Here is a 22155-nt window from a genome sequence, read left to right on the forward strand (position 1 = left end):
TAAAGATGGGGAACACCTCCATTGTAGACAATTTTTAGGCCACCGGCATACACCATAGCTCCCCCAGTTCTTGTCTATTTACTTATTCATTTATTTTTATTTATTTTTTAATTTTTATTTATTATATTTATTTATCTATTTATTTTATTATTATTATTATTATCATTTTTGGGGGGTGCTTTTGTCATTTCTCCATGTGTTCTTCCTCAAGGCCCCTTTCCCCTTCACGACCCCTACCCCACCTAACCACCACCCATAAACCCCTTTCTACATCTGCATGAAGAAGTTTTGGTGAATCTTGGATTTCAACACATACAAACGTGAAAGGTCTGAAGGGTGAGTGAAACTTAACACATCGAGATAATACATTGTTAACAGACTTACATCACGATAGTGTACAAGTTCAGACCCCTTAAGATTTATGAATTCATTTGTTACATCTGGCGGCTACTCCCCACCACCAAAAATGTCCTGCAATATTTTTCAAAAGACCCTGATGCTAAGCAAGACAATTTTCCTCCGATTTTATGAAAATTGGTTACCTTCTCAGTTAGACAGATGCCGCTGCCACCCATACTAGAAGTACAATATTCAATGCTGAACAAATCCTCTCATCCTCTGGGAGCCTGAACAAGGCACAGCGAGAAGAGGGATAAGTCTTGAAGAAAGACTCAGGCCTTGATAGGATTAATGAAATGAGGACAGCCATGCTGGATAGAGAGGTCTGGATCGAAGCGCTTTTAAGTTCATGGTACCTGAGATAGCATAGGCTAAAGTCTTGTCCTGCCCGCAAACTTACTGACAGACTGACAATGCATTCTTTAGACAAGACAGTAGTACAAGAATATAAATATTTGAGGAATAAATATCAAAGCAAAAGAGGATAAATGCCTAAATGCTTTAGATCTATGTAATTTAAGTAACATAAAATGATCAGATAACCTTTCCGGCTATGTCATTTGATAGCTGATGGAAGAATGTAATCGTATTAAATATAACTATAAGTTTGCCACATTATATTTAAAAAAAAAAAATTTAAGTACAGAAAGTCCTGTTATAATTTCATGGTTAAAGGATATCATGAAATAAAGAAAAATAGATAATTGTTTCAGTCTCATGATTTACTTTGATTTGAATATGAATATGTTCTACAATATAAACGAAAACTGATGTCAACACAGCCCAGTTTTTATTTAATTTCATCATCCACAATACAACATCGTCATCACCATCATCAAAATCATCATCAGGGGCGGCTGAGGAAGTTGAAATTGGGGGGCACAGGGAAAATAGGCACTATATACACCCACTCTGAAGAACATATATATTTACCATCAGATTAAGTTATTGCCTGACGTAGCTGTTTTTTCGTGGTAATGTATGTTGAACAAACCCTTCTTGAAGGATATTTATGAATATTAAATCTCAAGTATATATGCATGCAAGCTATGTATTCCGAGAGAGAGAGAGAGAATGAGGGGGGGGGGGTTGAAATCCTAAGTAGTAGAACTTGCTTAGTGGTCTATTCTGGCGCTAATTACTAGAAAATCATCGTCGGAAAATTCCCTCACGAAAGATCCCTTTTATCGATTGATGAGAACATCATAGGATCATGTTATCACAGAAAAATGATGGAGAGAGCAATTTCGGCCTCCCAAGGGCACTGTATGGTGAGAGACTAACTTAATGCCCTCTGTAGGTATGACATGTATGTTAGATAGAATTCATCCAATTCTGTATTTTGTGTAATATATACATGTATGTGGCCTTTGAGCGGCGTAAAACAGAAAATGAATAGAATGGAAATACTTGACGAGAAGACATACATACCAAATATAAGAGAATAAACTTTAGAAACGAAAACGATTAAAAAGAAACGTTACATTATCAAGAGCGTTATCTTTTTTTAAATAAGTGTTTTTGCTGTATGGGAAATTTTAGGGTCAAGGGTGTCCCCTGCCTCTATCGATTCCACTGCCTATGCAGAAAGAAAACGGTGCTAATTGCAATTACTTTACATTGACAGATTGAAAATTTGGAGAAACTGGAAAAGAAAAGTTGCATTTATCAGAGGAAAATAAGGGCATATTCAAATTGGGCAAGGGGCACACTGAAGAAAAGGAATTCCTTGTGAAAAAATGAGCTACACTGTAAAAAATTGAAGTGCTAATTTAGCACTTACAGTGATTGTATTGTGTGACTGCACTACGAGTGCTGATTTAGTCATTCAAATTTGAACTAGAAACTCAGCACTCGTAGTGCAGTCACTATACAATCACTATAAGTGCTACATTAGCATTTCATTTTTTACAGTGTAAATGAGGCAAGAAACACATCTAAAAGGGACTGTTCGATTTAAAAGATGCACTTGCGAGAGTGGAACGCTTTATCAGGAAAACGAATGTATATCGGGCATGAAAAGAGCGGTTAGAAAGAGCAACTTATTTGGTATACGAGAGTGGGCATTCTAACATGTCGAAGATAAAAAAGGGGGCACTGTAAGGTATATTTATCTTGGGTAAAAAGGACACTTTTTAGTGCTTCAAGCATGGAGGGGGGGGGGGGGGGGAAGCACTCTTCTCCCTGCCCTGATGATCACCACCATTATCATCATCAAATACTTCTCATCTCATCTTAGTCAAGGTTCCTTCACTTACCGCGGGGCAATTATAATTGACTCAGTCACATCATGAGTTAGGCTAATTAGTTCTCTTCATATAAAAATGTATAAATCTTTGCTACTTACCCAATAAAAAAAGAAAAGAGATGTGGACATTGCTGAAATAACTATTCCAAAGAACATCATCCAAAATTCAGGAAATAGCAACAAGTCGTAAGGATTTCTTGAAAGTTTGTTTACGTAAGATATGTTCGAAGACTTCTTAGGGCCCATGGAGATGGCATTTTTACAAGTTGCGTTCGTTGTTTTGAGAAGAGAAGCTTTTGTTTCTGGGTTTTCAGCAGGTTGTTTTAATTCAAGAGATTCCTTGACAGGTTTGGAGAAAGTTGCGCTTGCAGCATAGCCAACGACAAGAAGAATAAAGCCACTTATTCTCAAAGTGTTACGCCATCCCACATCTGACACGAGCTTATATGTGATCGGGTTGAACACCAGCATGCCTTATAGAGAGACAGAGAGAGAGCGAGAGGGGGGGGGGGTGTCAATTATTATAATCTATTTATTTATTTTGTACATATTCATTATGAAAAATTTTATTATCATTATTATTGCTATCATCATTACTACCATCATTATTATTATGATTGTCATTGTTATTTTATTTTTTTTGGGAGGCGGCACTTTCCCTTCATAGATATAACGTCCATGTAAAAAGAAAAGAATGGACTATACTTGCATTAACAAACTCGATTTAAAAATACAAATAAAATACCTAATATGCATGTAGATGAGATGGTCTGAGTACCGGGGGGGCACTTCCATCTACGAGTGGATACCATGCGCGACCATGGAGTCTCGAAAAGCACCCTAAACACGTAATTTCCATATTCTGAAAGTGCACCACTTAACAAGTACTGGCGTGTGAACCCTATACCCTTAACAAGTATTGGAAACAAAATGATACTTCTCTGGAATGAACCCCTAAACAAGTACAGGAATGTCTTATTGTTACGGGTCCTTCGGTCGTCGGCTTTACCTTATTTGGTTTAGTACGACCCCACTTTCTACACCTCGCGCAAATCGGACTCTAAACACGAAGTGTTGGGGCAAAAAGGATATTCTTTATAAAACATTTTAATTTTGTTTAATCATCCCCGCAAATTCGACCCTAAACACGTAATTTTCATTGCGAAATTTCACTATTTTTGTTTTTTTGACACCCTTTACACGTTACGTACGTAACGTGCCCTATCGTGAAAAAGACATCCTTTTTACGTGTTTTTTTTTGTCGCGCATGGTATCCACTCGTCAATGTAAGTGCCCCCCGGGTCTGAGTAAAACTGAAGTTCAAATTACCAGCCGAGGTTCCAGCTACTGCCACAGCAGTTGCTCTCGAACAGGAGTCTTTCGGGAACCAGTCAACAATGGCAACCATTCCTGATGTTACGGAAAAGGCCGAACCGAACCCATATAAAATTCCGAACGTAAATATCATCGGAGGATAGATGGGCATCACTGAGGTGACGAGACAGGCGCTAAAGCATAGAGATACTCCCATGAACGCGACTAGCTGATGAGAAGTCTTCTTGATGATTTCATCCGCCAGTACAGCCCCTATGAGACTTAGTCCTGTTGCAATAGTGGGAACCCAACCTACAGACATGATAAAACAAAATTTAAAATTTCTTATCACGGCAATCCTCTGGAGGTGTGTGTGTGTATATAAATATATATATATATATGAATATATATATATATATATATATATATATATATAAATGTGTGAAGCTATACATGTACAACAGCTTTGGCAACTCTTTTATTTAAATATTGTAAAGAAATGGATGAAGAGAACAATGGTAGACGTAGCTTAAATCAAGGTTCCCCAGAGCTATCTACCCTTTGGAAAAATTGGTTATGCCGAAAAAATGTCTCTGCCGGGAATCGAACCCGGGCCCCCAGCTTTGAACGCCGGTGCCTTAACCACTAGACCACAGAGACGGGCTAGTGGATAGGCCGACCGAGATCCGATTGACCGTCAGAAAGACAGATTTTCGACACTATACCAACTACCTTTGTCGGGTGAAGGTGGGTTTTGAACAATGACAAGCCGTCATGCCTCAGCTAGATCAAAGCTATTGCTTCGATACAGTACACGTATGTGAGAAAGTATATACAAATGTGTGAAGCTATACATGTACAAAATTGTTCAAAATTGTTCAAAACCCACCTTCACCCGACAAAGGTAATTGGTATAGTGTCGAAAATCTGTCTTTCTGACGGTCAATCGGATCTCGGTCGGCCTATCCACTAGCCCGTCTCTGTGGTCTAGTGGTTAAGGCACCGGCGTTCAAAGCTGGGGGCCCGGGTTCGATTCCCGGCAGAGACATTTTTTCGGCATAACCAATTTTTCCAAAGGGTAGATAGCTCTGGGGAACCTTGATTTAAGCTACGTCTACCATTGTTCTCTTCATCCATTTCTTTACAATATATATATATATATATATATATATATATATATATATATATATATATATATATATATATATATATATACAGTATATATATATATATATATATACAGTATATATATATACATATATACATATATATATATATATATATATGAACGTATGACCGTATCCTATCTCGTCCTTTCCTAAAGAACGAGATAAAAAATGAAGAAAAAAAATAATGGATAAACACGGAAACTTCTCATGTAATTTTCTATTTCATTGTGTAAAACAGCGCTTTGGAACTTTTATGTAATATCGGTCATTAGTATAATTACTGATTTGAATAAGGGCCTACAATAATACTTTTTCAAAAAGTCACTTCATGCATTTTCCATTTCTAAATCTGGTAATATCGATTAAGCCTCTTGATAAATCAGATCAAATTAATGTCAAGTATTCATACCGGAAGAAATGAATCTTTATGCTCTTCCACATCCTATAATTTTGACCCAAAAAGGTATGGCAAAAGGAATTAAATCCAACAGGCTGATCCAAGTGGGCTGAAAGGGGGGGGGGGGGTACGCCTTTAGCGGGTCTCAATTTTTTAGGGCCAGGCATGGAGAACAGGGCAAAATTTATTTAAAGCTACAAATAAGCAAAGCACAAAGTTTACAATCTAATTTCGTAATTTTTCGACATTTTTGCATACGTTATTTTAAAATAGGGCCTATTTATCAAATTGCACAATTTTCTTTTCCATTCCTAATTTTCTCAATTTTGGGGTCCTTAATACATAAATAAATAGGGCCCAAATAAATCAGTGATCGATACTCATAATGTGGTAAAATGAACGGGGTATATACCCTATGCACTTAATAGTTGCAGTGAAGGGCAATTTTCAAAAAGATAATGCCATGTAGGCCTATAACATAAACATGAACATTTTAGTTTACCCTGGCCTGGACTTTCTTTCTCGCTCCATCTGTATCTAACGGTTTCTGAAATAATGGTCTCATTATAAATAAAAATTAACATTAAAATAGATTCATAATGCCAATGACCCCCCCCAAAAAAAAGAAAAAAAGCCATCAGAGAAAACAATATTTGTGTCAGTCAGCCCCCACCAGGAATACCAATGACACTCATGAAATGGAGAGAAAAAAAAGGGAAGAGAAAAAAAGAGAGGGAGTGATGTTGATATTGTAATTTCCAAATAACAAAATCATAAATAGATTTGAAGTTACATCGATCGGAGCCAATCCGTATCAAGCAAATTGGATACATCGAGCTGACAATCCCGTGAGAACAACAGATAGCAAATAGTCTAGGTGATTGACCAGTGAAAAAATGTTCGGAAACCAGTACAAGCATGAAAATTGGCACAAAGGTAGAGTAAGTTATCCTAAACATCCTTAGCGGGGGGTGCCAACGTGAGTTTCCCAAATATAGCAACGGTTACTAGGTAACATATTTACCTGAGTAATCAAGCTTTATTGGGTTTGAAGAACAGTTTTACAAGCATTATGTCACATTAATTTTTATCTAAAGCATATTTCTCTGTATCACAACAGTTTTGATCCATTCATTCATAGCAACGGTTTCTAAGGGTCCCTTTCGATAGCAACAATAGTATATCATAGTTCAGATCATTATAATTTACTCAGAAAAGCTCAGAAATTAATTTTGGCCCATAGATTACTTATGTTATGAATGTTTCAACAGCACCAAAGATTTCGAATATTTCCTCAATAACCAATATAGGGTGTTTTTATGATTATAATATTTGTGAGCCACCACATATTTTCTACTTAAGCAGTGATACATTAATCACAACAACCCAGGAACATGCACACCATGTTTATCCGCCCATGATAAGTACCAATTACTAAGTAACATGTTTTCTGCAACCGTTTGTTAAAGGCCGTATGGTAAGATTATCAATGCGTTTAAGAAGTACTCGTACTAGTAGATGCTTAAAAACGTAAAACCTTGCACAAATTAAACTACCTCATGATATGGTTTATATTTAAAAAAAAACGGTGTCTATCATGTGTCCATGGGGTCCATATCATTGGCATAATGATACTTGTTGCATATTAGAAAATTCACCTTAAAACCAATCTTTCTCTATTTGGAAACCATATTTATCAGGAATTAACTTAAACATAATTATGTTAAAAAATTAATGATTGATCAATTCATTTGGCGTCTCTCATAGTAAAGGGTTATTTGTTAATGTTTTTTTTATTACTATACATGTATAGATACATGCTTATCAATGAATGGTAATAGACCTCATGATTACTTATCTGACCGACTGACAATAAAGGTAGAATTGATCGACACTGTCTTGTATTATCAAGAATCAAAGGTCGAGAAACCATTGACATTAAATTTGTAGCTACCTATTTTCCAAGGAGGCCCTACTTATCACTTTTTTGACCCTGTATATCTACAAATGCCCTTGGAATGAATTCCACAAAATAAATATTGAACGAGAGGTCACTCTTGTAGAAGAACGGTTACAAGAGCTGACCAGGAGGTCAAGGGTTCTCATAATTAACTTAAACATCTCTGATCTTGGAGAGGTGAAAGAACTACCGCCAAGAATTGATTCAGTCAACTGATTTCAAAATAATTTAAAACACCAAAATATCGCCAGAATGTAATTTTCCAAATGAGTGCTTGCATAGATACCATTTTATACATTGCTAACAGTATAGTCGGTCGCTTGAAAGGCCTTGGTTTTACCCATCCCTTCCGTAGCCTACAAGGAAGATATTACTAATTGCTGTTTCCAGACCTATTGCTCCGTGCAGGAGTTGATTTTGACTTGTCATTTCCGTCTCCAGGTGTTTTGACTTAGATCAATCCTGCGCAGCTCCGGGATCTATCATGAAGTGAAAGTTCCTTTTCCAGGCGTGTTGGCTTGCTGCTACATGATCTATGGTGTCTTCTGCAGAAGTTAATTTGGACCTGTTATTCCGATTCCAAGTTTTTTTTAACATTGATCAATCCTGCAGCTCTGGCATCTATCATGACGTGAAAGATCTTGATTTAGACCGGTCAGTTCCATTTCGAGGCCTGGATCCTGCAGCTATATGATTGATCTATCACGACAAGATCCTGCAGAAGTTGATTTGAACCTGTCAGTTCTGTTTCAGGTGTGTTTGCCTGGATCCAGCAGCTCCGTGATCTATCATCACTTGAAAGCTCTTGCAGAAATTGATTTTGACCTGTCAGTTCCGATTGCAAGTGTTTTGAGTTAGATCCTGCAGCTTCAATATCTATCATGACTTTAAAGATTTTGCAGGACTATACGCAGCTGACTTTGTCACATACATGTGAAGCACTTGTAATATCAGGTTGTCTGGACGTTATCCATACTCGGCCACAGAACAGTAGTATTTAGTTCTGATATTCTTCTTCCTTCCACATGTATACCTCCAATACTTCTTGACATGTCTAGATCATATAGAAATGATTCTGCTGGTGGCATTATCACTTTGTCTCGCAATATAATGTTCCTTTGGGGAGAAATGTTTCTTATACTTCGATTGATGAAAAATTCATCTTTCCATTGATAGGATGTATTTTTGCATGTATTTCTCTGTTGCCTCTAATATTCTTTGTCAAACATAATGCATGATTCACCATGTTCACAGTGGCTTTGCTTTCCCCTACTTATGATTAACCAAGAAAGTCTTAACTTAACGTCATCATCTAGGAATTGCTGTAAGACATCGGTATATTATGCAAATGACTCTACTGCCCAGCATTATAATCAAATAAAAAAAGATGCATACAGTGGTATTGCTTCTAAATCTTAAGTAAAATAGATGCTGAAATATAATGGGCAATGAAAGAATCTCAAGCAGGTTTGAAGCCAAACCAACACCTTAAAACTGCTTTCTATTTTCCAATCATACTTGTTGATGACCTGTTACAACATATAATATATTGCAGTCTATTGCTTCGTCTACATGATTTGTAGGATGCGGCGTATAGTTTGTGTCAATAAGCATGATAAGGCAGAGATCTTCATTTCTCTCAAAAGATTTTGTTGTATAATCACCAAATGTACTGCTTCGTTTCCGGCTTAGTTACATATTTACAGGTATAGTCAACGACGCTTGTGCTGTTTCAGGTCTGCTGACAATGCTTCAATGCTATATACAGGGAACATAGTTTACAGTCAATGATGCTTGAGGCTGTTTCAGGTCTACTGTACATTCAAGTCAGTCAATGATATCAAAACCTTACTGACAAGTAAGTGTGTGGGCATTACTCGACATTACATCCAAATGAAGCGATTAGTTCATATCAATAAAATTTCAGCTTCCCTTCGCCGGTGTCCCATGCCACATCCACTACAATACCCTGTGTCATTTTCATAACAGGAGAGATCTTGTATAATTGTTTAATAGTAAGTATATTTAATGACCCAGTAATGATTTTTTCTCTGTGTTAGCTGTGTCATGTATGAGTAAAAAAAAGTTTGAAGAAAAATGATGAAATTATGTACACCGAAATTAGGTTTGTAATGTATATACGATTATTATGCAGATTATTTTGGGGACTGTATCTGAACTCTTTTTGTATATTATGAGATATTCATTATAATTCCAAATTTCATACTTTGACCAATTTTCTTACCATATTCTCATTAAAATAATTTTTTTGGACTGTATCTGAACTCTTTTGTATACTATGAGATATTTATTAGAATTCCAAGTTTCATACTTTGACAAATTTTCTAACCATATTCTCATTAAAATATTATGTCTAAATGTTGTATTCAGGAATATTATCTATAGTTTCTACGGAAGATAAAAATTATGTTGCTTAGCAACTGTTGCTATACATGGTTGGAATGTTGCTTGATATGTCATTGTGAAATTGGCGCTTAGAAGTCAAAATATAGAATTAGGATAACACTTCCAAATTTGTGGTTGCTAAGGTAAATAAGTTACCTAGCAACTATTGCTATACAAAGAGAGATCAGGTTGGCACCCCCAGCTAAAACTGTTCAGCACTATTTAGTCTACCCGTCAGCCAAATTTCATGCTTGTACTATAGTGTGAACAATTCTTGCTATATTTTGCACCGATCATCTACACTAAAATGCACATGTACATTCACGTCACATGAATGAGACTGTGAAAGTGAAGACAAAATGAATCACGAGCTCGGTGACAAGTTTTCGTACTCAGCATTGTCTCATAGGACGTACTTGAACCTGATTGAAATATCATTTAAATCAATTTTCATCAATTCTTCGAAAATGTATACTCCATAATTTTCGAGAGACTACATTAGCACGGTAAAATCCCGGGGTAATTAAAATCACCGTCTAGCATGTCTCTCCGATCATCGTAGACACGTTAATGAATATTCATGATATTTGTATAGTGATCATAGTGCGCATGTGCAATGAGGAAAAATAATTTCGCTGGGGGGGGGGGGCTAGATAGGGTTAAACAATTGGTTTATTTCTGGCTCATTCATGGTCTAAGTAAACGTGGTAACTATTGTATGACCAGTCATATCCGATGCTGATCATGCTGGTTTTGATAAAAAAGTCAGGCATGTCTATAAAAAAGTGTAATTATCAGCATATGGCACCCTATGAGCACTTGTAAAGTTTATTTTATACAGCGGTTGAGCGGCGATAGCTTTCTAATAATTTGAGATAAAAGCCCATCCTTTCAAACCTTATATAGTATTATCAAATCATTTTTAACAGTAATTCAAATAAAGAGACATTGATATTGATAGGAGGAAAAAAAAAGAAAAAAGGGTAGCTTCTCGCACTTATTATTTTTCACTCTAGTATTTTTATATCATAAGTCCTAATTTGATACTAAGGGGGGGAGGGTATTCATTTATTTTTTAAACTGTAGCATGCCTTAAAAAGGGTGAGTCCAAACCGTTATTTTGAGTACATGAAAAATCTAACAAGCATAACACTGAAAATTTTATTTCATGAAACAAAAACAAAAGTTATGACGTCTTTAAATTTCGATTGGTTTCACGAAACAGTTATCACTGGCGTAAATCCCGGGGGGGGGATGGGGGATATATCCCCCCACTTTTCGAGGAGGGGGGGATGGCCTGTACTAACATCCCCCCACTTTTTACGAAAGAAATGAAAAAAAAAATCACAAGAGATAATTGATTTATTGGTGAAAATTCTTCCTAAAATACCGCTTAACAAATAAAACAATATTATTGAATCATAAAATGCATATAAAGAGCCAGTTCACCATTTCCGAACGAAATATTTATGTCCTTGTTATAACATTGAAGAGAAACCCCCGTTTCTTCCAATTCATCAATGTTAGGGTCTTTGGGAAGGGATTAAGATGGAATGTCATAAAAAATGAATGTAATCTCTAATAAAACCATTACACCATCATGGGGTAAAAAAGATAATAATATTGAAGGGTATTTGCCATATGGACATACAGTGGCGTAAATACGGGTTGACATGGGGGCACATACCCCCATCGGCTGATCAAATAAAAAAGGGGGAAATGAGAAAAGAGGGAGAAAGGAAACGTTGTGGGAAAGAAGAAAATATTATTCATTATCATGTTATTTTATATTATGATTATGTTATGTTACATTACGGGCCTACGTCTTCATTGTTCCTGGTGCTCGCATTGTCTGTTTAACGAGATATACAATCCTGGTGTACTAAAACATCCCGTTTCAAGTCTATATAAACTAAATATATTTCCTAGCACTTGAGTTATCATTGTTTTATGTAGTTGACATGTGCTTCTTTTACATGACTAAAACGGTGATTGCCCCATGTTCAGGTCTTCTTTTATATATGAAACATTTCCTGTCCGTGATTACGTTCGCATTAGTGGATTGGTGAGATATGTCTGCTCTTCATGAATTCCTAAAATCGGTCCTTAAAATGTCCCTATTTCTTTCGTATTATGAAAATATGAAATATTTCAGTGTCATCCTCATTATGATGTGAAACTATTTTCAATCCCTCCTTGAACATTTGGAATTGCCAATTTGTGAAACCTACTGTTATTCATTGTCAAATCTGCAAAAAGGAGGAAATATTCTACTTTGTGAATGCGGGGAATATTGTGCATAAAACTGTTTTGCGAATTTGAGAGGAATTTGGACTTTCCCTTTCCTCCGATTTCGATGATTTATGTATTTAATCGACTTTTTGTTCGGACATTTCAAGTTCATTTTTGTTGATTTCATTTTCAACTCAACAATAAAAATGTAATGATTACACAGTAATCAAGATGTCAATGCAGATTAATATACACTACTTGCGAATAAAAAACAAAATTAAATCCTATATTTCACAATACACCGTTTCAAGTAGAGCTACCTTTGATGAATGTACAAACAGAAATTCGAATTTTGATGTATTCATGTACACACTCCTCCCTAATTTACAGAATCGGAAGTTAGTGAAAGACATTCAACATTACAAAACATTACTTCAATCAAAGTATCCACAGATTACGAAACAAACTTTATATAAATTATTGCTGAAGTAATGAAATTAATGAATCAATGTAGACACTATGCGTTTATATGGTATTGATGATCAAATTTGGGCCTGGGTGAAAGACTACTTCATATGCGTAAGCAGGTGACTGTTATCAATGGAAATTGTTCTGAGCCCCGTTTGGTAATTTGCGAAGTACCCCAAGGAAGTATATTTGGTCCGATGTTTTTTTGTAATGTATTTGAATGATATAACCAATTATCACTATATGCCGATGACATTTTGCTTGCAATGACCCAGTTGAACTTGAACGTAAAATAAATGAAGATTTGAATAATATTGCCAATTGGCTTCGTTATTATCGAGCAAGTAAGTTTGAATATAATTTTATGATCATTTCGTCAAAACGCAAACAACGTCTGTTTGCCAATGTACAAATCAAAATAAATTCCTATAAATCGTATGGAAAAATGTAAATATCTCGGTGTTGTACTAAATGAATATATGACGTGGAATGACCAAATTGACAAGACGAAAAGCAAAATTACTTTAAGTCTATACTGTTTAAAACGCGTGAGACCATATGATCTATCTCAAGATACAGCTTCGTCATTGTATGTCTTATTCTACTCCACTTTGACTATTATATTTGGAGAAATGCAGGGAAAACCCACATTAACCGTCTCATTATAATGCAGAATATGGTCCTTCGAATTGTGCTCAAAGTAGATTCCTTGTTCAGCACATCAGCATTATACACCAAATTGAATGCTGAACCAATCGTCTGTAGATGGAAAAAAAATACACTTGTGTTAATATTTATGTTATTCAATGAGCTTTTTCCGTATTTTATACATTACATTAGGATTGGTCTTAAGCAACATTCTACCCACACACTCCGTAAATCAAACAATATAATAAACTTAAAGGTCAAGTCCACTGCAGAAAAATGTTGATTTGAATAAATATAGGAAAAATCAAACTATCATTATGCGGATGTCAAATAAGAAAGTTATGACATTTTAAAGTTTCGCTTATTTTTCACCAGTGACATGTACAACTCAGTGACATGCAAATGAGACAATCGATGATGTCCATCACTCACTATTTCTTTTGTTTTTTATTGTTTAAATTATACGATATTTCATTTTTTACAGATTTGACAATAAGGACCAACTTGATTGAAACATATAGTATTAAACAATGCTAATTACACATGTTCAGGGAGGAATTCATCGTTGTTTCACACGACAACAGGGAGAAAATTGGAATACTTCATATTTCATATAATAAAATACAAAATGAATAGTGAGTGATGTCGTCAGTCTCCTCATTTGCATACTTACAAGGATGTGAATATAACTGTTTTGTGAAATTTAGCGAAACTTTGAAATGTCATAACTTTCTTATTTTACATCTGATTTTGATGAAATTTTCAGTGTTATGCATGTTGGATTTTTCTCTCTTTATTTGAATCAACTTTTTGTTGGGGTGGACTTGTTCTTTATACCTCGGTCGCATTTGCTCTACGGCGGCCGTACGGCGAGTCGAAAACAGCCGTTTTAACATGTTTTGTAAAAGCTACATATGGTAGGTTTGAATAAAAAAAATAAAACGGGTGTTTTCGACTCGCCGTACGGCCGCCGTAGAGCAAATGTTGACGAGGTATTAAAAACACCCAAAACAGACTTTGCACAAAATAGCAGCCTAAATCTTGCCATACTTGATTTAATTCATTGGCAGAACATATTTTTACCAAATCTAAATTAAATTTATTTTAATCTGAAATAAAAAAAAGTCCTGAGATCTTGATTATCCCTTTTTTACCAAACTTTTTAAAATTGTTTTGTTGCAATTGTGTTTTTGTTTTTTCTGTTTTGATTTTGTTTTTCTGTCTTGATTTTGTTTGTTTTGTTTCATCCTCCCTCTTTGATTTTGTATATAAGTTTTTGCTTGACTTATTTTACTTTGTTATGATGTTATTCTTTATGTTGTTAGTACATTGCACGGCCTGTCTGAAAACCAGCCATTGGCTGATCGAGGGCTTTCCACAAGTTTTAATTTTATAGCTTTTTCCACATAAAACAATTATTGTCACAGGTCCATTATTTTGGAATGATCTACTAACCGACTTTAAAGATCGCAATTCTACATGTATATATACTTTTAAGCATAAATTCCTCGGCTCCTTAGTGTTCCATTTCACTATTCTCAGTCCACCTCCCTCTGTTTTTTCACTCCTTATTTCGTTTTTTTTAAAGGATTTTTTTTCTCTTTCTTTTCTTGTTGAAAAGATATTGATATTAAAACAAGTCGACAACTAATTATAATTTCATTAATAGGGAATTACAAGCTCTTCTTTTTGATAGTTTTTCCTTCATATCCTCATCATATTGATATTATTATCTGTCTGCAATCTGAACGTTCAATTGTATAACATTTGTCTTATTTATTATGAATAATGGTGATGTATTGTATTATTTCATTAATGATTTACTGTCTTTAAATGGACGTTACATTGTATTTGATATCTTATGAGATATGGAAACAAAACCAAACTGAACTGAAACTGAGCCGAGTTTAAATAAAATAAATCAAATCAAATCAAACCTCTACGCCTGAAGAATGTGTCATGACATTGAAGAAAATATTTAATATAGAAAAAGGCAGATATAGAAGATGCTAGGGATGATGAAATAAGTATATAGATAGGAATTTGGAGGAACGCTACATGAATAAGGGAATACGGAATTATTCGCTATAGAATGATCGGTGGAATTTTTAACTGTTACGACTCCAGTGCTTACATTTACTCCAAAACTACTGCAAGAAATAACTAATACGAGATACAGAGAAATGAAGGTCAAAAGTGACAATTATGATAGAGATAACTGTTACCTGTAGTTGTTATTCCTATGTCAAACTCCTCTTGTAGAGATATATTAATGATACCAAAGGAATAGAGAAAACCAACTATGAAGACATTCATGAGGAACGTTGCCATGGTAACAATCCAACACCATCGTCTACGGATGAAGGAAATACATCCAGGACCACACTCATCCCCCATGATGGTATGTATGATGGCATTCGATTAACAAGTGGATCAGTGCATGATTGTAAAACAACCGTACAATGGTGAGTTGAAGATGATGGAAGGTTGACAGTAGGGGGCGTATCATTTTGTCTCCCTTTAAATAGGTTTATTAAAAAGATATATGTCGAGAAAAAGGAATAGGTGAAACAAAATGCGACATATTTTTGAAAATAATAATACTTTTGAATGCGACAGATGTGGAATGTGTACATTATCATCTTTAATGTGTAAATTTCATATATCTGATCTTCGTTAACGGACCTACATGCATACACTCTAACTTACCACCGGAGTTTCCCGTGGTCAAAGTACAAAGGTTATTATGTATGACAGCGGCATAGCAGGGGTCGTTGGCCGGAGGGGGGGGGGAAATTTTCCAGTCATAATTATGATGTGAACATGAATTTTTAATGATCGTGCACAAGTGTTAGCGCCAAGCTCTTTGCGGCAGTAGCATGATGCGTAGAAAAAAAAACATGAAATGGAGGGGGCACAGTATGGCACGTGTGGCAAATGCTTTTAAACAAAAGTGTTGAGTGAGCGATCGAAGCAAGCGAGCAAAAACTTTTCCTTTTCATGAAAATCTAACTTTGTTATAGATATTGAAATGATTTTCAGAAAATAACATCACATCGTACACTGTTTTCTTTTCCTTTTCTATCTTTTCTTCAATCTAACCCAATCCATAGCGCCTGTTCCTTTCAGTATAACAAAGCGCCACACACATTACTCCATGTTTGTGCCACCATGCAAAACATCAATCCTCCTTAGTGCTCTTGGTATTAATGAACTTTGGGGGCCATGGCCACAAACCCTTTCTTCCGAACACCAGTGCTGTATATTGGTCGGGTGCGGCCATTGGGCCATTTGAAAATAAAATTCTAATTATGTAATACATTTTTACATTATGAATAACATATCGTATTTCTATACTCCTCTTATTGTATTTTTTCTTAGTTGTGATAAAAAGCCTCACCACGCCAGTATTAGTGTAAAGATTAACGCAGGAAAGGTCCAACGGGGTTCGGTGATAGAGCACTTTGAACTGTACACGGGAGGGGGGGGGGGCACACTGCCCCCTGCCTGTTACTCGACTCACTATATGCGTACTATATGTTTGCATTCCAACGTTTTGTTTGTTTTAGATATCTATCAGTTAGGATAAACATAATTCAAGTTCTAAGAGTGTGATGATAGAACAGAAGATTTGTGAAGAATACAGCAATCTGACATCTGACAAGAATCTCAGTTTTGGTTCAGGAAAAGCATAGCACAACCCGATGCTATCCTTGCCTTAATAAACAAAAACTCTAAGTATGTCGATATTTACACCAATAGCGAAATGAAAATAATCTTTTAATGATTTTTTCCGAAGCGTTCGACACAGCCGACCAAGGTACAAAAATTCGGTACAAAAATTTAACCCTTAAATAGCCGGGATATCAATTCTGATTGTAATCAAGAAAAAATTAATTAATTTTATTCAGTAAAAGTAGAAATAATGATACATTTATAAATTTAGCTAAATACATAGTCCAACTATGTATACAATGTTGGTTCAACGCTGCCCAGCAACAATGCTCCAACGTTGTCTCGCAACATTGCTCTGTAACATTTTTTTTTAATTCTGTTTTTATTATAACAAATTGAAATAAATCAAAAAATTTACAAATGATTAGGTGATTGGAAATCACATAAACACAAATAAGTTACACAAAAAAGACAAAATAACAACCATAATAATAATAAAAAAAACATACCCACTTATCCTCCCCCACCCCCCAAAAAGGGGATGTGGCAAAGTGATTACTTAATATCAGTGTTATCTATGCAAAGATAGGTGATTTGGTAAATAAAGTAGACAAAACAAAATATACAAGCTATGATTATGAAGTGGTTTCCAAACGACCATTCATAGGATTGAAAAACACAATTGGTTATCCAAGACGACATAATTATGGAGGTTTTTTAACGAACAAGTATATCAAGGAGACTGAGATACAAGGTGCAAGAAAAAATGGGATATGATGTCTACAACCATATAACCAATACAGTGCAGTATCATTTAAAAATGGGGCACTAAGCCTGTTATTCAAAATATACAATGTTAGTTATCATGTAACCCTCTGAGTTCCACAATAACTCATCTGTCTTGTCTGAGTGAGTTTCTTGTAAAAAAGTAACACCATGCAATATTGAGTTTTTTTTTCATATAATGAAATATTTTCTTTCTTTTTTGGAAGTCTTGCAATCCACGGCAATTAAAAGTATGAAGCTTTATATCCATATTGGAAAAATATAGAGATTGTCTTTTAAATACCACACTATAAATATTGTTTGTTGTGTTACATCAAAATACTCAATACGGACTGAAAAAACAACAACCATGCATTTAATTTTCAAACAAATAATCACAACATGAAAAAAAGAAAAACAAAAGGAAAATAAAAAGCATAACAATGCAGGCAAAAAATAATAAAAAAAGAAAATTAGATACAACCAAAAGAAGAGAATCACAAAAGCGCGAGATGAAAAAGAGGGCTTCAAATCAAGGCCAGCCCTACAAAGCGCCCAAACCATGGCATGATGCAGCAATCACAAAACAGACCGAAATCCGGAAAGGATGTAACTTAAAGGGTCTAAAATCCATCAAATCAGAAAAAAATAAAACTTGTCATTCTTTCTTTTTTTGTTCAGTGGACAAAAATCAAATATGAAACTAAATGAATGTAACAACATGGAGCTGAACTTATAAATATATATATATATATAAATACATTATCCTTATTTCTCAAATAGGGAAAAAAGAACCCCCTAAGTCAGGAATATCAACCTCGAAAAAGTAGGCCTATTGAAAAATACAATGATTCTTGCAATAAGACAAGGAAGATATGGCCATCAAAGTCAACATTTTACAATATACAAAAACATAAAAACTAGGCAAAAAAGGATCAAATTCAAAAACAGAAGGTAGAGTAGATGTAAGTCCTTTAATTCTACGAACGGATATTATCCATTATCAAAACCTTGACCTTGGTAGATAGAAACAGGTAAAAGGTTAATACAGTCATCTCAAACAATGTGCAGCTTTCCAGAGAAATCCCCCCATAGGCTAGTTTTGCTGGAAATAAGAAGAATGTCTTTTCCCCTGCTTCTTCAATTCTCGGAGGGCATCCATCTTGCCTTTACGGCTTTCTAGAAGCTTTTTAGAAAAGTCGTCTGACACAAACAGATTCCTATCCTTGTATTTAGATGACTTAAGCTTGCTAATGCAGGTCTGTCGCACCTTTTCCTTAGTAAGGAAGGAAGAAAATGCAATATGGACCATCCTTGGACGGCTCATCAGATCCTCAGCACTGCAGTATGATTTTATGTACATGTATGGACCTGTTGTGGAGGTGTGCATTTACCGTGATGGCCTGGGGGGGGGGGGCACTTACATTGACGAGTGGATACCATGCGCGACCAAAAAAACACGTAAAAAGGATGTCCTTTTCATGACTGGCTGTTGTCGTTGTTGGGGTCCGGTGACACTGTTTGAAGCAGAGATCACTGGCAGGCAATCCTACAAACTCTTCTAGGACCTCTCTCAAGACAGACTCCGGGAAACCGTAGAACACTAGATTGTTGCGACGTGCCCGATTTTCAAGGTCATATCTAATTTCCAACTAAGTTTTTCCTTCTAAATTTTCAGTTTTTCTACCCTCTCCATCAAGTCAGATTCGAGTAAGTTACATGAGCTTACTTTCTCATCTTGGACGTCAATTCTTGCAGAAAGTTCGGCGACGTGAGTGGAAACAAGGGCTTCAATGCGAGTATCCATACGTTTCTCAAAACAGACCATGAAGCTGGTGAACCAAAGCGGGGCTAGCTCGGCAGAAGCACCCGCGGGCTGGGCCCCGGAGGAGGATGGAGTTTGTTCTGGGTGCCATGAGCCTAATTACATCAGGGGCCCGTTGCAGAAAGAGTTGCGTTTAAACGCAAGCCAAGAAATCAATCGCAAGTCCCAAATGCGCGCTGTTGATTGGTTGAAAATCAAGTTGCGCATGATTTTTAGAGTTGCGATTGATTGCAACTCTTTCTGCAACGGGCCCCAGGAGGGCTCAAGATATTCGTTCGACCATGGACCTACCAGCAAATGGTTCGACCCAACCCATTCGAATTTTTTTTCAATTTGATGTTGCTGATTGACAAAAATGTATGAATAAAATGCTTCTTTTGATTTTTCATACAGTCAATGGAACTTCCCCCAGTTACAATAGGTCTTTGATGCATCATTACCAACCCTCAATAAATTTACGATCCTCATCATCTAATCTCTTACAAATTCCAGTTGCTAAGAAATCATGCGGGGAGCGGGCCTTTGCTCATGCAGCGCCTTGCCTGTGGAATTCTCTCCCACACAGTTTGAAAACCCAGACTTCAGTGACCACCTTAAGGGCAACCTGAAAACATACCTGTATAAAAGTGTTTTTGATAGACATTGACTGATTGTTCAGACATGTATTACATGTATATGTAAATAGTCTTTGTCGTTCTGCTCTGAAGCGCCTTGAGCATCTAATCAAGATGGAAAGTGCGCTATATAAATCTTATGTATCATTGTTATCATATGATTCAAAATCTAACACTGAACTTCCTTCGCCCAAATTGGGATGATAAAAAGTGACTTGGAACTATTTTTTTGACTGGCGGACTAATTACGGCTATTTTACTGTTTCAGTCGATGAATTTGATCCATTCATAGTTATCTTCATAAATGGCGATTTATTTTTAAAATGAGCTGGCTACGGTACCCTTTCCTGGTGAGATATGGAATGCCAGATATATATCCTATCCAATGGTAGTAAACGATTCCGAGAGAATACAGAGTGACCTTGATAAACTAACATGTTGGCAAAATAAGTGGCAGATGGACTTTAATGCTAAAAAATGCTATGTCATGCGAATCTCTCATGCTAGAACCCCCCTGAAGTATAATTACACCTTATATAACACTGTACTGGAAGAAACCAAAACCCATAAGTACCTGGGTGTAGATATAAGTAATCATCTTTCATGGAATTCTCATGTAGACAGAGTCTGCTCCAAGGCAAACAGAATACTTGGTTTCCTGAGAATGAACTTGCATTCTTGTCCATCACATGTCAAGGAAATGTCGTACAAGACAATGGTCAGACCAATACTTGACTATTGTTCATCAGTATGGGATCCACATACTCAAACACTCATCAATAAATTAGAGCAAATCCAGAATAGGGCAGTTCGTTTTATCAACGGAAAGTATGAAAGAAAATGTAGTGTAACTGATATGAAGAAGACACTCAAAATAGAGTCTCTTCAACAGAGACGGAAAGCAAACCGAATGTCATACCCCTTTCATAAACCCCATTAAAATGAATTAGGCGGCTAATAGCAGCATAATTTGGTCGTAAAATTGGAGGAGGACAAGAGTTATCCGCATTACTCTGATGCTGCTATTATCCGCATAATAGCAGCATCGGGACAAGATTTTGAGTTTATGAACGCATTTCCAAATAATGCGGATAATTGCCATGGTGCGGTCACAAGGTCACCCTTTTCCAACACAACCGCATCGGAGGGGGCGTGTCCAGTTGTCATGGCGATTATCCGCCTTTTTCATTACGGGCGCTCGTAAAAATAATGCGGCTTATTTTCGGAGTTTATGAACGCAATTTTTATTGAATTATCCGCATTACTCTTAGGCGGCTAATTGGAGGATAGGTTTATGAAAAGGGTATCAATCTTCCAGCAGGCAATGTCGGGCCAGCTCGCCGTGCCGCTGCGATCCACCCTGCACCCGGCCAAAAAAAACCCTGCGTAATACTGCAACCACAAATAGCTTTATTCCGATTGCAACTAACAAAAACTGCTATAAGTTTTCTTTTATACCACGTTCTGTTGTTGACTGGAACAACTTGCCAAACTCAATCAAATCAATTCTCGACAAAGACAAATTCAAAGTAACAATCCAGAAGTACTTAAACCAAAATCAATACTAAGCATCGCCTCTCACCTCCGCGTAACGACCATCAGCGCACCCTAAACCCTGCCCGTTTGACCCCTTTTAGGGGAGTTGGGCAGTATCCTGGAAGTAAGTAAGTAAACATTCCACCCTCTAATTTCACATTTATTTTTTATGAATTTTTCAAAAGTGCCATTTTAACACACAAGTCTATGGGGGAATGTTTAACGCGCGTGACACCTCTGCGGCCAACGAAGAATTACCGGGATCATCTTCAGTATCAACTTTATCAAGCTTACAAAAAAAAAACCAAACAAAATAAATAGTGAGTAAGTGACATCATTGACTCTCTCATTTGGATGTAACTGGCTAGTTCATTTAACTATTTTGTTAAAAATAAACGAAACTTTGAAATGTCATAACTTTTTTATTTTACATCCGATTTTGATGAAATTTTCAGCATTGTGCTTGTCTGAATTTTCTCTATTGATTCAAATCAAAATT

The 22155-nt window shown here is 36.1% G+C and overlaps 1 protein-coding gene across 2 annotated transcripts; it reads right to left on the minus strand.

The window, feature by feature from the left end:
* Positions 1–2586: 2586 nt before the first annotated feature.
* LOC121410071 (monocarboxylate transporter 5-like) lies at positions 2587–21022 on the minus strand. 2 transcript variants are annotated; one of them, XM_041601925.1, is made up of 3 exons: positions 20695–21022; positions 3977–4273; positions 2587–3120 (listed from the first exon to the last, which is right to left on the minus strand). In XM_041601925.1, the coding sequence occupies exons 1-3, from the start codon at positions 20804–20806 to the stop codon at positions 2714–2716; spliced, it is 816 nt and encodes a 271-aa protein (XP_041457859.1). In that variant the 5' UTR covers positions 20807–21022; the 3' UTR covers positions 2587–2713. The 2 variants fall into 2 exon arrangements, with proteins under 2 accessions (XP_041457859.1, XP_041457858.1); XM_041601924.1 differs by lacking the exon at positions 20695–21022 and adding an exon at positions 15467–15789.
* Positions 21023–22155: the final 1133 nt, after the last annotated feature.

Source organism: Lytechinus variegatus, chromosome 3 (genome assembly GCF_018143015.1).
Source record: "Lytechinus variegatus isolate NC3 chromosome 3, Lvar_3.0, whole genome shotgun sequence".
Classification (NCBI taxonomy): Eukaryota; Metazoa; Echinodermata; class Echinoidea; order Temnopleuroida; family Toxopneustidae; genus Lytechinus; species Lytechinus variegatus.

What these genes read in the sequence shown, in the direction of transcription:
- LOC121410071 (XM_041601924.1), bottom strand. Translation starts at nt 15,638, where the DNA reads ATGGGGGATGAGTGTGGTCCTGGATGTATTTCCTTCATCCGTAGACGA. An exon ending in CATAGGAATAACAACTACAG is followed by an intron (nt 4,274 to 15,466) that starts GTAACAGTTATC and finishes TCATGTCTGTAG; the next exon opens with GTTGGGTTCCCACTATTGCA. An exon ending in AGTAGCTGGAACCTCGGCTG is followed by an intron (nt 3,121 to 3,976) that starts GTAATTTGAACT and finishes TCTCTCTATAAG; the next exon opens with GCATGCTGGTGTTCAACCCG.